Below are 16,539 nucleotides of genomic sequence, written 5' to 3'. Positions count from 1 at the left end.
TAATAAAAAAATTTTATTGTAATAAAATAAACTGAATTAAAATTAAGCAAAAATTAATAATTAAAATAAAATAAAAAGAAATAGAATAAAGTAAACTAAAATCAAAATAAATGAAACAAAAAATATAAAGAATTAAATAAAATAAAATAAAAACAAAACAAAATAATAGAAAATAAATGAAAGAAGTACGGAAGATCTAAGTTCGGGTGTGAGCGAATATTTTATACTCTCGCAATTTGTAGGGATTAAAGCCGGGCAAATACCTTTAAGTGTTGGAAGAACTTCAAATGTGGCGAAAGAATTAAACATAAATTTATTATATGGGGTATATGAAGAAAATATCAAATAAAGGATCGGAAATCAGTCTTTGGTCTAACATATGGGCAGATCTGGACTGATAGCATTACTGTTTGACATAACCCGAGGAAATGTTTCCATCCAATTTCGTGAAAGTAATTCAAACACTGACCGACGTATCGGGCATAAAGTCTGCTAGAATAACGAAAATCATTATATATATTATTTTTGCTAAGATATTTTACATATTGACCGAAATATAAAGACAATCGGAGATCTGAACTTCTTATATTAGGTATATGAGAGTTAGAGTTAGTATTAAACCGATTTTATACAGTTTTGGTATTATGACATATTGCCAAATAAAAAATATGATCTATGAGTTTCATTAAGGTACCAAACAAAGTGAGCGATACATATAGTATAGATTCAACCGGAAGTTTCAAAATCCTAATGTTAGGTAAATGAGGGCTAAGGGTAGTGTTGAACTGATTTTAGCTATTTTAGACACAAGTGTACATTATTATCAGAAAAATATTATCTCTGAATTTCTATAATATATTTCAGAGACATATCTATTTTTATAGTAAAATATATGTTATTGCCACTGAGGTCCACATATTTAGTATCTGGAGGCGTGAAAGAATCATATGGAATTTAAAATTGCGCAGTAGGCGTGATTGTTTTCTTATTTTCGCAAGGTAACTTACGAATGTCGAAATAATGTTGCGCATCAAGTTTGGTTGAAATTTTTCAATTAGTTCCTCGATTTGAAATCTTTTCGAACCAATTCGGGTGTAAAATTTAATGTCTCTGACGCATTTATTTATTGAAATATGGCACATTTAGTAGTTCTCTACGTAACCGTTACATGGGGAATGGGCAAAGTTATAAACCGATAAAATTTGCCGTGAGCAAGCAGATGGGGACACGGATTTCAACTCGTCTCGTACTCCTGTTCTTCTGTATAAATGTACAATATATATAACCCAATATATATCTCGATTAATTTTGGGTGCTACAAACAACCGTTAGGTCGACAAAATTATCATACTCTGTAGCAATATGTTGCGAGAGTATAAAACGATTTATTAAATATCAATTTATTATTAATAATAGCAATAGAAATGAATTGAAAAAATAAAAAAATAGATAAATAATAACATTAAAAGAAGGAGAAAAAATAAATTAGAATAAAATTAAATTATATTAATTAAATATGTAATATATAATAAGGAAACAATTCAGTTTAACTGTTAAAAAAAAAGAAAATGTTAAAATTAGTATCAAAATTTTCACAATTCTAGTATAGATTATGTAAATTAAAAATTGTTTAAGGAAATATAAAAAAAAATTAATAACTAATAAAAACACTAATTAAATTTAGCCTATACAAAATTTAATTTTAATTTAAAAGTTTAAATAAAAAATATTTTCTTTTTAATTACAATAAAAAACATATATAATAAAAGAAAATAAAATAAAATTAAATAAAAGTTATTAATTAACAAATATTTTCACACCAAATATAATTATCATGTATTTAAATCAACATTATTAAACAAATAACGGTATTGTAGGTAATAACGCCAGTCTTGCAATGACAGCTGGCAACAAAGATTCCAGCAAACAAAATAACAAAATCAACGTGAGAAAGCGAAAGTAAAACGCTCAATCAAACAATTAAGCGGCCAATCAAATGGAGAGAAAAACTTAATTTTTCAATGTTACATATTTAATTGTTGTCTAACTGATTTCACATACATAGATATGCGCGCTGGCAATGCTACGGCTATCTATTACACAATGCGAGTACTGTTATTATTGTTGTTGTTGTGCATTTATTTTGATTGTTTACATTTACCATGCTTATTTGCGTAAATAGCGGTAATTATATGGCAACTGTTGATTGCTATTTGTATGTTTTTGTGTGTGTTTTGTTTGGGATGTATTTGAGCTGTTTGCCAATAAGCAAAGAAATTACAAAAGCAACAAATTTTTCCGTTTTCATTTACGTTATTTTCACTGCTTAACATAAATGTTGTTTGTTGTTTTTGTTATTTTGTTTAATGTGTTTTTTTTTTGTGTTGCCAATTATTTCTTATCGTTTTGTTTACTGTGGCTTCTTGTTGTAATTGTAATTATTGCTATTAATTCTCACAGCTTACACCTGAAACCAACGTTTAAATGCCACTTACCGCCATACATCTCAAGCCAACGGAAATGTCTAAACCAACAAAACACTTTCCACACATGCCGACAGCGCTATATATGCATATCTATGTGCATAAAATTTATACATGTATGTGTGTGTGTGTGTGTTTGTCACTTACCAGTAGCAATCCGGCTGCCACACAGCAAATCATAAATAAATTGGCCTTTATGAAGCGCTCCATTATTTGATCATTCCAAAATGCTTGTATGCTATTTGTATTGTTGTTGTTGTAGCTGCCGTAGACTTTACTCTCGTACTGCAGCGTTTCACCGATGGCCTTTTCATAATTCATTTTGTTGTTGTTGTGGTTTTTTGAATATAAAAATTGTCAATTCAACAGAAGCAAAGTTTGTCATATACAACTATATATCTATATATAAATATATGTACGTTTGTATGTATGTATATATGTATGCTGAGACTATATGAAAATCAATAACGGCATAAAAAGCATAAAATGCGTCTCTCGGCTAAGTTTATATTGAATGCTGTGCGAATGTTCAAGGCGTTTGAGTGTGTCTTGGGCGTTCTTTGAGCATTGAGTGTTTTCGTTTATGTTGAGTCGTTGATTGAGAGAAGTCGTTCGTTGAGGTCAACACTACCAATTGTTGTAATGTTTTGAATATTTTTTTGGAATGTTATCGCTTTTTTTAATTTTTTTTGTCTTTTTTTTGGTGTTGTTTTATGTTTGTTATTTTATTTTTTGTCCCGTTATGGTGAATGTGCTTATTCTTATGCTAAATCTGGCCAATATAAATGTTTGTTTGTATGCTAGTATATGTGGGTATGTATAAAGGCATGGGTTTTTGTGTAATAACCGCTGTTTGATGACACCTTTTCGAAAGCAGCTCGTTTAGTTGTTAGTAATTTCGTTTGAATTAAAGCGTTTTCTGCCGTACATATTTTTATTCTCTTATTATTAACTCCGCTGCCAATAAATGTATTATGATTTTTTAGTATTTTTTGCTCGCCTTATGCGTGTATATTTATGTTTTTGCTTTTTAGTTTCAATGTTAAAAGAAGCGTTTTGTTGTGTTAAGCCGCTTACGCTTAACTCGGTATTTGTCTATTTGGTCGGTTTTTGTCGCGCTATCAATGTGCAGTTAATTTTGCTGAAATGAAATGAATTTCCACCATTTTTAATGTTTTGATAGTTTACAACAACAAATGAGTGCATTTTGTTTTTGTGTGGTAAGTGGGGGGTAGAATTAATGTGGAGTTCAATGAGTTTGTAAATAGGTGAGTATAAATACTTATGTATATGCATGTATACACGTATGTATGTATTTGTGGTTGTATGGGGGGATGTATGTACGTGTTTATATACAATATAATATTTTTTTATCTATGAATGCAGTGTTATGCAATTTTTTTACAAGCAGGATTACATGGAAATCCATTATAAAAAAATAATAATTTTTAAATAAATAGAAAATATTCTTAAAAATCAAATTAATTTCGAATAATATTGTTTTAATAATAATAAGTGCTTATTACTTTTTTTAATCGCATCGAATAAAAAAATTTAAAAGAAAAAATAAAAGAGAAAATATAGTATATAATAAAATGAAAAAAAAAATAAATAAAAACGAAGTTATTTTTATTTTAGTTGAAAAAATTGCAAAAAAATATAACTGAAACTAAAAAACTAATAATTTTTATATTTCATAAAATCAAAAAAGTATTTCAATGGAAAAACATAGTTAAAAATAATTAATTTGTTAAACGTTAAAACATTCTCTAAAATTATCGTAATTATTAAATATTAAAATAATATAATAAAATTATATTTTATATAATAAAATTATAATATTAATTTTAAGTTTAATTAAAAATGTTTATTTAGCAAATGTAACAAAAAATAAAAAAAAATAAAATAAACAGTTCTAATAAAATTAAAAAAAATTAAATTAATTTAAACTTTTTTGTATCATTGTATTATTTATTTCTTGTTTTTGTTTATATATTTCTTGTTGTTGTTTTTATTATAATTAATTTAAATTTAAAATATATTTTTTTAAACTCAATATTCAAAATAAAAAACATGAAAAAAACTAAATTTATAAATAATACTGATTTCTTTTAAAAATAGTCTTTAAAAATATATATATTAAAATATTATAATTGAAAAAAAAAATAGTTTATTAGATACAAATTTTAAATATATTTTGCGAAAAATATATATTTTGTTTGAAAAAAATTTGTAATTAATTTGAAAATAATTTTCAAAAATTGTAATAATATGTTTAAATTTTTTTTTTTTTATTATATTATGATGTGAAAAATTAAAAAATTGAAGTAAACAGAAAATTTTTTTTAAAAGTATTCGTTAATAAATAATAAAAGTTTGTGCTTCTCGTCGATTTTATTATTATTGTAGTCACAAAAAAACTCTTCAAAATTTTTGTTGAGTTGATATGTTTGTTTTTTCTATTTGTTATTTCGTTATCGGCAGTCACATACATATGTAAGTAAATTTAAGATCTTCCCTTCTTTTATTTCTCTTTATGAATTCTCGAATTTCATATTACGTCTAGAACTACACAAAAGGTTTGCACAGTACAAATTTGATTCAATCGTAATAACATGTTCAAAAGCAAATTTTAATTCAAATTATTTTTGTTTTTGAGGTTTATAAAATTATCTTTCTGTCATGTGTTCTTAGTATTTTGCACATAACTGTATATCACATTTTTGTCCATTTTCTATCAAACGCAATTGTGCTGATATATATGAATAATATTTCACAAATTCCATAAGCGTCAAACACGCTAACAGAGCAAACAAACAAAATCGCACAAAAGACTTAAGACACGAACTCGTTCATTCTTTGAATTGAATTCTCAAGCGAAGTAATCACTTTTATTGCCCCACTAACACACTGCGAATGCGCTTAATAGCATCATAAGCAGTAAGTAGGTTCATAAGCTAACAAATTATGTGACACATTTTCTTTTTTATCTAATTTTTTATATTTTGCCAGAAGAATTTAAGCAAATAGCCAAGCATGCATGACATTTCATATAAAGCGAAGTTTGCCGCTTACAGTTTTCTACTTTATGTTTATTGTTTAGAAACATCATGTCATTTAGTAATGACTGTGATTTAGTAATGGCATTTAAAAAAATATTTTATTGGTATTTTGAGCCATTTTAGGCAAACATCCATCTAATGCTTTGGATCTGCCAGTCTGTATATATGCTTGGTAGTTCCTCAGTTTTTGAGATAAATCTGAAATTTTTCATACGTCATTTTCTTCCTAAGGAGCTGCTCATTTGTCGGAACCGCTGATGTCGGATCATCATATTATATAGCTACCATACAAACTGAACGTTTAAAAACAAGTTCTTGTATGTAAAACTTTTTTTATTTTATAAGATATATAGATAATCGAAAACACATTAGCTTGATAACTATCAATAATTTTTCGATGAAAACCAGATCAACTTTTTTTTTTGAGATTTCTGGTGTTAATTTTTATATTGCTTGAGATTTGAAAATAATAACCTTTTAGTTCCTCACCAGCGCTTCTTATTTTCTTCAAAAAATGCAATTATTTATCAATCACAATATTTCAGCTGTATTCTCTGACATCATAATCAACCTGCAACATGCTGCAAATTTAAAAAAAATTATAGATTACAAAAATTTTAATCTGATGATGCCTCAAACCTTGAGACTACTGAATTTTCACCACAAATCGCTTGGCTTGGGTGTGTTGTCACCCACACTGAAGACAAATTGAGGCGTAATTCACATAAAGACCAATTAAAATCAATGCCAACCCCTCAAAAATGCTGTGCAATACTATAGTTTGGCCAATTTGAGTCTAAGCGCATTAAAGATTCTCCAAAGCCAAAAACAACAAAAATATTTGGTAATTTAAAACAATTAAGGCGGCGGCGGCAATGCGACACGACACTTTATGGCATTATTATGTCATTCATGAAATTCCTACCGACAATTCGAAGCCACGCATATTTCTAAATATATATGTGTATATGTGTGCATATATGTACGTATATTTAAGTGTCAAAACATTTTTAGAGAAGCAGCCAAGCAAAAAACAATGCATGCTTGTGTTTTAGCCACTTGTACAGCCATTGACTCGCCACTTGACAAGACAAACAACAACAAATAATAAACAAGAAAATTTTTATTTTTGGCTGCATCGAAGCAATAATACCCTTCACAGGTGCATTTCTTATAGCATAAAAGTGTATAAAAAGATCTAAATCTTGATTTTGATTGGTCAGTTTGTATGGCAACTATATGATATAGGGCTCTGATCAGAACTATTTCTTCAGAGATAGTACCTTGGTCTTGGATAATAACCCAGGCGAAATTTCGTTCTAGCCACTAGTTCGCGTATATACAGAATAACGGATGGAAGGGCATGGTTAAATCGACTCAGCTCAGCTGTTCGGCGTATACAAATAAAATAAAAACACCTCCTCAAAACTAAGCTTGTTTACCATTACCTACAAGCTCGGCTTGAAGCATTAAGCGTTAAGCGCTGTAATTTATTGACGAGCTCCAAAATGGCACAATCGTGTGTGAGTGTGTTTGTGGGTGTGTGGATTTACAACTAATTCGGTGTGCAGTGGCACTTATTTCACTTGCTTATGAATGACTGTACAATTATTTTTGATTGAACATTGCCATTTGTCAATTTATCAGTTTTATTGAGCCAACATGCTCGCACATTAGCCGATTAGTCGCTTGTGACTGCTACTTGTCTTCTTTTATTGCGCGCGCCAAAATCGGACGCAAATTTTGTTGAGCCGAATGAATAAACGGTGAATTCGATATACACATATATAAATATGTATATATATATATAATTACTATATGTGTGAGTAATAAAAATAATAACGCTTTAAAACAATCAAAGCGGTCTTATTGGCGAACGGATGCCGCGCGACAACCGCAACATGCTGCCACCGGATATTGCTGAATAATGTAGCCAGAACTTTTGCTTGTTTTTCATTGATAGTTTTCTTAGCCCAGCGCAACTTGTGGCACATAGTAATAAATATAGTTGATCGATTTTTCAACATTCAAGTGGATTTGAAGACTCTCAGTTCAGTAGAGTTCAAGAAATTCTATCAGCAAGCACAACACTACTTTGTCAATTTTAATAAGATAAGTTTTCAATTTCAGTTTTAATTATATGAGAGTTTTGTACAAAAAAAGTAATAAAATACAGATATATTGTAACGTAAAACCCCACAATGGTCCGTCTGAGACAATTGTTTACGTCTTTTCAACACAGTAGTCACCACAGTATCTCTCGGGGCAGCGACTTAATTCAATCTTAGCTTCCCATATCTTCTCAACTCTTGCGTTGAAAAATCTTCTTATAAGATTCATGCATCTAAGAAAGTTTTACCTTAAATGACAAATTTTATTTTACATCGGATTCATCCAAAAACCGGTGGGAAAAAAGAAAAATGTCCACAGATTCAGGCTAAAAGGGTGAGGATATATTAATATCAGCAGAAAAATAGTAGTTATTACAATCCAAATTTAACTTGTTACGTGTGCAAAAGGTGTCCAGAAGTTGTTTGTAGGTATTTTAATTATCATTAGAAATGTATCAAATACAGCGGCGAATCATTTGAATTAATTGAAGCGATTTTGAAATTTTTGAAACCCCAGAATTCTACAAAAAACTTTTACGAATCCTTGAGTATATACAAAATTTATATTTCTTATATTTCTTCAGCTGTCTAATATACATATATACTTGTATCATAGGGAAAGAAGTGATCGAGACATAGCTCTTTTAATTAATTAAACACCGGAATAAATTTTGTGGTTATGTTAACTACAATATGCTTCACTCTCAAAAGCAGGAAAATTCCGGCGAATCTCTGTGTTATGACGCCGAATATTAAATTAATTTTGAATAATGGATAAGATCATTTATGTTACATGTGTTGAAGTAGATGATTTATATTGAAGCAAAATTATTTGTTTTCATATTTGAAAATTGAGACTTTTCATACTTCTTCCCAAACCATTCAGACACAAATTAAATACATTGCGCAACGTCCTCTTTCCTGCAGTTAGATATAGGGTTATATATATATAAATGATCAGGATGAAGAGACGAGTTGAAATCCGGGTGATGTCTGTCCGTCCGTCCGCTGTAACTTAAGTAAAAAATTTAGATATCTTTATGAAACTTGGTAGACATGTTTCTTGGTATCGTAAGACGATTGGTTATGCAGATGGGCATAATCGGACCACTGCCACTCCCACAAAACGCCATTAATCAAAAACAAATAAATTACCATAACTAAGCTCCACAAGAAGATACAATACTCTTATTTGATATACAGGATCACATTAGAGAGGGGCATCTGCAGTTTAAATTTTTTTTAAAGTGGGCGTGGTCCCGCCCCTAATAAGTTTAATGTACATATCTCCTATACCACTGAAGCTATAATAACAAAATTCACTGGAAGCAAATGTTTTTACCTTCTCTATCGACGGTGTGAAAATGTGTGAAATCGGGTGACAACCCCACCTACTCCCCATACAGCGGTACTCTTAAAAACTACTAAAAGCGCGACAAATGAAGCACTAAACACGCCAGAGACATTAAAATTTATATCTGTGATGGTATAAAATGACTTGATAGGAAACACGTTCAAAATTAGACCGTGGGCGTGGCACTGCCCACTTTTAGGTGAAAACCCATATCCTGGAATCTGGTTATGTACGAAAATGGGCGAAATCGGATTACAACCACGCCTATTCTCATATAACACCATTTTCAATTCCATCTGATTCTTTCACTTCCCACTATGCATATCAAGCAACAATGATTATATCGGGGTAAAACTTTGCGTGAATAATACGTTTGAAATATGCCACCTTTTGATCAAAAATTGTCTAAATCGAACCAAAACTGTTCAAGCCCCTAAGTACTAAATATGTGGACCCCAGTGCCCATAGTTGACTTCTTACCGAAAATATCGGTCAACAAGAACAAGGCAGCAAGATCCACAAAGAAATATAAAACGAGTATACCATTTGACTTTGTGAGAGTATAAAATGTTCGATTACATCCGAACTTAGCCCTTCCTTACTTGTTTACAATATTCTTTTCTCTGAACATTTAAGGAATTTAGAATTATGAGTATGCGTATTTACTTGCTTCTTTCGTACGTGAGTTGCCGCCGCAATTGCTATTTGTGCTTTGAAGCGAAGTTGCAATGAAGAACATTGCAAAATAGAATTGTGCACGTGCGCCATATATGCCATAATTCGACCTTTCCCCGCTGTAAACCTCTTCAGAGGTTCCTCAACAATGCTTTCATGTTGATTTTATACATATGGCATATGACTTGATGATTTATAAAAAATGAAGGGTCCTGTTAGTAAATATTAAGAGACTTCTGTTGGTCTGTTGGACTTTCGTAAGAAAATTTTTATAGACCAAAATATAAGTTTAGAATTTATTCTTCATGGAATGTGGGTTTATTAAGTATGAGAGTACAAGTCTCGCGCTCCACCCACTCGCTTACGGCGATCGCCCAAGCGTTGCATTCTGATGATTTCCAGCACTTAACAAGTTTTCGGTTAACACACTTCCAATGCTTCCGGCACTCTTTAAGTACAGCATACTTAAATAAACCATTTTTAGCGGTTTTTCGGCCACTTTCAACGTTTTGTTTTTATTGTAATTACCCGCTTCTAACTGCAAAGCTAAAACTAAATAAAAACTAAATAAAATGCTTGTATGTACTTATATATATTATATATATATAGCGCGCAAGTAGCAAAATAGCATAAAAAGTTAGCGGTAATGACGCGAGCAACGGCTATCGCAAGCAACGGAACGAGTAGTGACGCTAGCGTCGACCGCGCAGCCGACGCTGTGGTGCCTCTTGTTATTTGTGTTCGATTTTGACGCTGCGCTCCATGCACAACGAGCACTTTTGTTAGTCAACAACTATAACAACAACCATAATGTTGATTAACAAAAATGCTTCTTATTGTTCTTGTTGTTGCTATGGTGCCGCCAATATGATAGCACCGTTCGTTTATATATCCATTTGTGCTGCTACTCTACTTGCCAATTGAAAAGAAAAGCAACTGTAAATTAACGCTGGCACGCCACACACTTTCCCCCTTTCCTCCACTTCTTCTTAGACCATTCATTTGGCATACAAAAGAACCGTTGGAAGCAAAAGTGTGCAAGTATGATCACTTGGAAGTAGTCTACGCAATAAAACACACACACATATATATAAGTATATATGTATGTGTATGGGTATGTGTACATTCATGCATAAATTTCTTTCTAATCAAATTGGAGTTCACATTTCTACTTCCACGCGAGTCTACATATATGTATGTATGTTTGTATTCTTTATAATATCCGTGAATTTAGACAGTTGTTTGACTTGTCGATTCGCTTTGCCATATTCATAGTATTCTTCCTGTTATTATATGTATGCATTATACTTTGCTATGAATATTGATTCGTGTAAAGTGGTTTCGATTGCATAAAATCTTATGTTCCAGAGTAAGAAACTCTTCAAATAAATCAATATATATTTTGTACCACATTTTATAGAGAAAATTTGTATTTTTATTTAGGCAATGCCCTTTAAAATGTATGCAAGGTCAATATTATTTATCGGGAGTTTCGAAAACAGCATTTCTTTATGCTTAACCCAGTTTCTATTTATGATGTATATTGCTATATATTTCTTCAAATGAAGGTTACTAATTATTATTGATTTCTAAATACTAGGAAGGTTTAAGAAGAAGCAAGAATCACACTTTAATATACACAATTTCAAACTGGTCAATCAGTGTTCCGATCATGGTCAGATTTGAAATACATATATTATCCCACCAATGGTTTACGTATTGTGCGCACGGAAGACGCAGCAAAGTATCGTTGTAGGCGGAAGATTTGTAATGGAAGATTTTCCGGAAAGATTTTGGTTTGCGGGCAAACAAGCGCCTCACACTTACGGTGAATGGACCCAAAACTAAATGGCTACCGATCCCGAGTTTCAGAACAAAATTTTGTTCAGCGATGCAGCTCACTTTTGGTTGTATATTTATTCATTTTTAAACATAATGGCAACCCCTTATCTTTATAACAAAGCTAAATTCTTAGTCATACATTAAATTATATGAGTTTTATTTATTTCTGAAAATCACATTTCTAAACAAAAATCACCCTTTATCAATGTGTTGCTTAGTACAGTACCAGGTGCGTTACCTTAGAGAACCAATTTCCGTTAACATTTCTAGAGCTCTAATTTGATTAAAATCCAAACATTTCTAGAATTTTTGTCATAAGACTCACTAAACTCAGGCCTTCGAGAAGTACTGATTGCAAACTTTGGAGCCATCTTCACAAAAGCCTTATGAATGCTGGATAGGTAAGAGAAAAATATAAAACAAGTTCGCTTCAACAACTTTCTTACTGGAAACTTTATTGAAGAAGAGGTTTCATAATACCTCATGCTTCCCTTTTTTAATCTTGAGTCGAAATTTTTTCACAGCGTTACTAACTTTATATGTTTACCAGATTACAGATTACTGATTTATCTTCAACTTTAACCTAACTTTTTTAATTTCACCAAGCAATTATATGTACATATTATGGAAGGCTATATTCTTATATCGATCAGGTAAGCTTTTTTTTGCGAGAACGGCGCTTTATTGATTTCAAGCATGACGTACGAAATCAGGAGCATAATAATTATAGGAAGGCAAAAAATGCTTCGTATAATGCCTTTCAAAGTCTTACTAAAACGTTGGACTGATATCTAAAATAGTTAAAAAATGAATTTTAGCTTTATAAGAAGATTAATACTAGCTCAATTTCAAGTATTGGTTAAAATGTACTAAATAAATAACAACATATAAACTGTTTAGAAGCCAGCGCTTCAAATTTAAAGCACATATAGAGGAATCGGCATTAACATCGTTATATTATATAAGGTATGGTAAAAAATAATCCATTATTTTGGGATATATGAATACCATAGGAGTTAAGGTCAGCAAGCCTCATAAATCAAACTTCCAACAGTCGTAGTTGAATTACCGTAAGCCGGCGCAAACTGTATCTAAGCCAAGATTTATGGTTAGAAATGTTTTTCTAGGAGTTTGATGGAATAGGCAGATAATCATCTACTAAGTTGCTTTTCTACGGCTAAACTCATAATTCAGGTGAATACTGTCAACAATTGGAGCATTTGATGATAGCAATCTTCCAAAAACGGGCAGCCAATAGAAGAGGTATTGAGCTTCACCAGGACAATGCTAGGCTACATACAACTATAGTAACTCTCTAGCTTATTCTTATAGTTTGCACCTGGTATTAAATGATTACGACCGTTCCTGTCTATGACGAATGATTTTGCTGGTGAAAAAATTGTCTCAAATAAAGCTTGTGAAAATTTAATGTCCCATTGTTTTGCATTAGGGACGAGGGTTTCTATGAGAGTGGCATTATGAAATCATCTTCAAAATGCGAACAAGTTATTAAACAAGACGGGGCCTTACTAGACTTATTATATACAATAGCTCAGTTTATACGAGTTCAGAGTTAAATTTAGGCTGAAATTAGAATATGTTTAACGCGAGTGTAGAGTTATATATACAAGTTGCTCAATAGTATTTCTCAATTAACAAAGACAAATTGATCACTCAAAGCCTTTATAAACTCAAAAATCCCATATACAAAAATAATCAAAACCATCTTTAAGAATAATGACAACTCTACAATTTTTGCAATATATTAAAATGTTGACATAAGTTGCTTGGCTTCAAACTGTCGCAACAATATTTGCTTTCTGATTTATTATTGTTATGTTAATTAGTTGGTAAAACATATTTGTAAACATGTAAGCATTTATACATGAACTAATTTTTGAAAATATTTCTTAACTGAACGCAAGCGCGGGGTAAGTGGTAGCAAATAGCAGTTACTCGTTGTGAATTTTAACCCTTCACAGAATGGGCTTTGTTTTCCTTTAAACTCTTTGCATTTACTGAATTTAACTTTGCAGCGTTTTCTGCAATTATCTGCAGACTTCCTTAAGCAGTTAAATTTATATGAGAGTTTTTTATGTGACTGAAATGCTAACTGCGCCTAATAAATGCCGAAGAGGCTAGCAAAAGCGTTTATTAAAAATATGTGACATTTGCTAGTGTCTTCAAGTAATCACTATGGTTCTACTTATTTCTCTAATTTCTGTACAATTCTGTATATATTAGATTTTCTGCATTAAACTATTTACATATCTTACATATTTTTACACAAATGAAATCGGAAATTTTGATTATTTTATTGGCATTATTAATACTTATTTTACTTATGAATTGCAATGGTTTATTTTTCCGTTTGTCATATAACTACAATACATATACACATATAAATTATATATACTCGTATCTCTTGAGTGCATATCACTTTTGACTGAGTTTTTGCCATTGACTCGAGCACTGCAAAATAATTAAGTTGAATGCCCTAAAAAGCGAATTCAATTTAATTTAATTACATTACCATTAAAATATATTTAAAAACTTTTTAATAACGAGAAAATACCGCTATACATTTTTATATTATTTCTGCAATTATCTCCGGAGAGTGAACGCCGTAGTCATGTGGGTTATGTGCAATGTACCGTTCGGTGAATTGTCGGTTCGCAAAATGTTTATTACTTCAAATGGAGATCATTTTTCGGCAGACAATGCCATTATAGAAAGTTTCATATAAAAAGTGCAAGTGTGAGTTGCATGAGAGCAAGTCCAAAATGGATAGAAGCTGATGAACTGTTAATATGACAATGATATGTCTATGAAAAAATTAAGGAAACAATAAGTTTCATCAATTTCAAATAGAGCTTGCATAACAAAAATTATTGCGCCACTGTAAGCCAGTTTGCTTAGTATCCAAATGTTGATTTCACAGCAAAAAATATATCTGCACCAGTAGTAAATGCATTGATATTTTTAAGTCAGCTTCCCTCGAACTCAAATATACCTTACTTGTTTCTTTCAATCATATTTTATACATTTTTCTATTGTGCGAACATTTAAGGAATTTAGAATTATGAGTATGCGTATTTACTTGCTTCTTTCGTACGTGAGTTGTCGCCGCAATTGCCATTTGTGCTTTGAAGCGAAGTTGATATGAAGAACATTGCAGCAAAGCATTATTCACATGTGGCATATATGCCACATTCTGCTTTTCTCCGCTGTAAACATGCTAAGAATTTCCTCAATAATGCTTTCCTATTGGATTTTTTTGCTTAAGTCTTTAGTTTTATATGGATTATGGTTGTTTGCAAGGCTTTCTTTGTTATTAGTTGAAATATTCGCTTTTTATAACAATCATAATAACAGCGAGATGACATAAACTCTTTTTGTTTAACGGAGCTTCTCCTCCAGTGTGTGGTGTTTAGTTAGATGTTTTCTAAGGAAATAAGGGTTCTTCTAGTATTAAGTGTTTTCTGTTGGTCTATTAAATTTGAGTAAGAAGCTTTTTAATTACCCAAAAGAGAACTACCGAGTTTATTCTACAAAAAAAAAAAAAAATAGAGTTTCGAACTTAAGTGGTAGTGATTTCAACACTTTACGAGTTTTCAAATTTTCCAGAATTAAAGCTTTAAGTAAATAACTTCAGCTATCTGGCAATCGGAGATGGCACTACCAAATTCAATAAGTTACTGAGACTGTAGTCACTAATTTTGGCATTACGTACATTATGTGCTATAGCACAGAACCGATATTTAAAGACCTAAAAAGTCGCTCATTCCACTTAACATATTCTACAATAATTTTAGGTAGGTTTAAACTAGGTTTAAAAAATTTTGGTTCTAAAAGTATGCAAAACGATACCTACTGATGTTAGCAGAGGTTAGATCCCATTATTAGTAACTGAACAGCAAAGCTGGTTTAAACTAAAAGGCTAGAGAGTTTTCTGCTCAATCCCACTGCGAAATTTCTAATGAACGCTTTAACTTTCTACTACTTAAGAGAAAGTCTAGTACTCCATAAAAGTTTACCTTTGACTTTTAAAAGTCTCATTCTTCATGAATGACTCACAGCTCAAAAATAGAAGAAAAAAACAAGAAAAAACGTTGCACCGAAGGTATAATACCCTTCACAAATACAAAAGATTGCTTATAACAACTGGATTGGGATCGTTCAGTTTGTATGGCAGCTATATGCTATAATGATCCGATTTGAACAATTTCTTCGGAGATTGTACCATTGTCTTAGACAATAATCCATGCCAAATTTCTTGAAGATATCTCGTCAAATGAAAATTTGTCCATACAAGCGCTTTATTCCGATCGTTCAGCTCGTTGTATGGCGGTTTGATAACGGCGCTTTCGACAAATAAGCAGTTTCTTGGAAAGAGTTATTTCAAAAAACTGAGGCACTAGTGCTCGTATATACAGACAGACGGACATACATGACTAAATCGACTCAGCTCGTCACGCTGATCATTTAGATATATATTTTATAGGCTCATTGATGCTACCTTCTGGGTGTACAAAATTCGTTACCCTGTTCAGTGTATAAAAATAGGGAAGGCTTTACCTAAGAATTTCTATTGTCGTCTTGTTGAATATAGCAAAAGCTTTTAAAGATTACGATTGAGAAGCATCAAAAGGTTTATTTTCTCAGAATATAGATATAACATAGATATTTCTGTGTACTAGCGTTGGGCCTTGGGCAACTCGTAGTCATTGCATGAAATCTGGGATTTGAACGCAAGACGGTTTTAGAAGCTGTAATGTAAAAAAACTGTTAGTGCTGTAATTCACAAACAATTTCTAGCTGTTGTGGATTCAATGGTGTCATATATTGATTATAAAAAAATTTTAGAGTACATTAAGAAAATGTCTCAATGATTCTTAAGCAAGCAAGGAAGATAAATGAATTCCAACTACTTTGTGATTCATTTTATTTGACCTCTGCGTCCCGCAATTCTTTCAGTGTCAACCACACCTAACTGACTACTGCGTACCAAG

The 16,539-nt window shown here is 31.3% G+C and overlaps 1 protein-coding gene across 4 annotated transcripts in view; it reads right to left on the bottom strand.

Moving 5' to 3' along the window:
• Rcd6 (Reduction in Cnn dots 6) overlaps nt 1-16,539 on the bottom strand; it is a 32,040-nt gene that overhangs the window by 5,930 nt on the left and 9,571 nt on the right. For 3 of the 4 annotated variants that reach the window (XM_070108347.1, XM_070108348.1, XM_036378001.2), the window contains exon 3: nt 2,631-3,624. In XM_070108347.1, the coding sequence (XP_069964448.1) occupies nt 2,631-2,804 (174 nt within the window). In that variant the 5' untranslated portion in view covers nt 2,805-3,624. The remainder of the gene's footprint in view (nt 1-2,630; nt 3,625-16,539) is intronic. The other variant, XM_070108349.1, reaches the window with a different exon arrangement.

This window comes from Bactrocera oleae, chromosome 4 (assembly GCF_042242935.1).
Source record: "Bactrocera oleae isolate idBacOlea1 chromosome 4, idBacOlea1, whole genome shotgun sequence".
Lineage (NCBI taxonomy): Eukaryota > Metazoa > Arthropoda > Insecta > Diptera > Tephritidae > Bactrocera > Bactrocera oleae.
The sequence above is the reverse complement of the archived record's forward strand: the minus strand, read 5'-3'. Positions and strand labels throughout refer to the sequence as shown.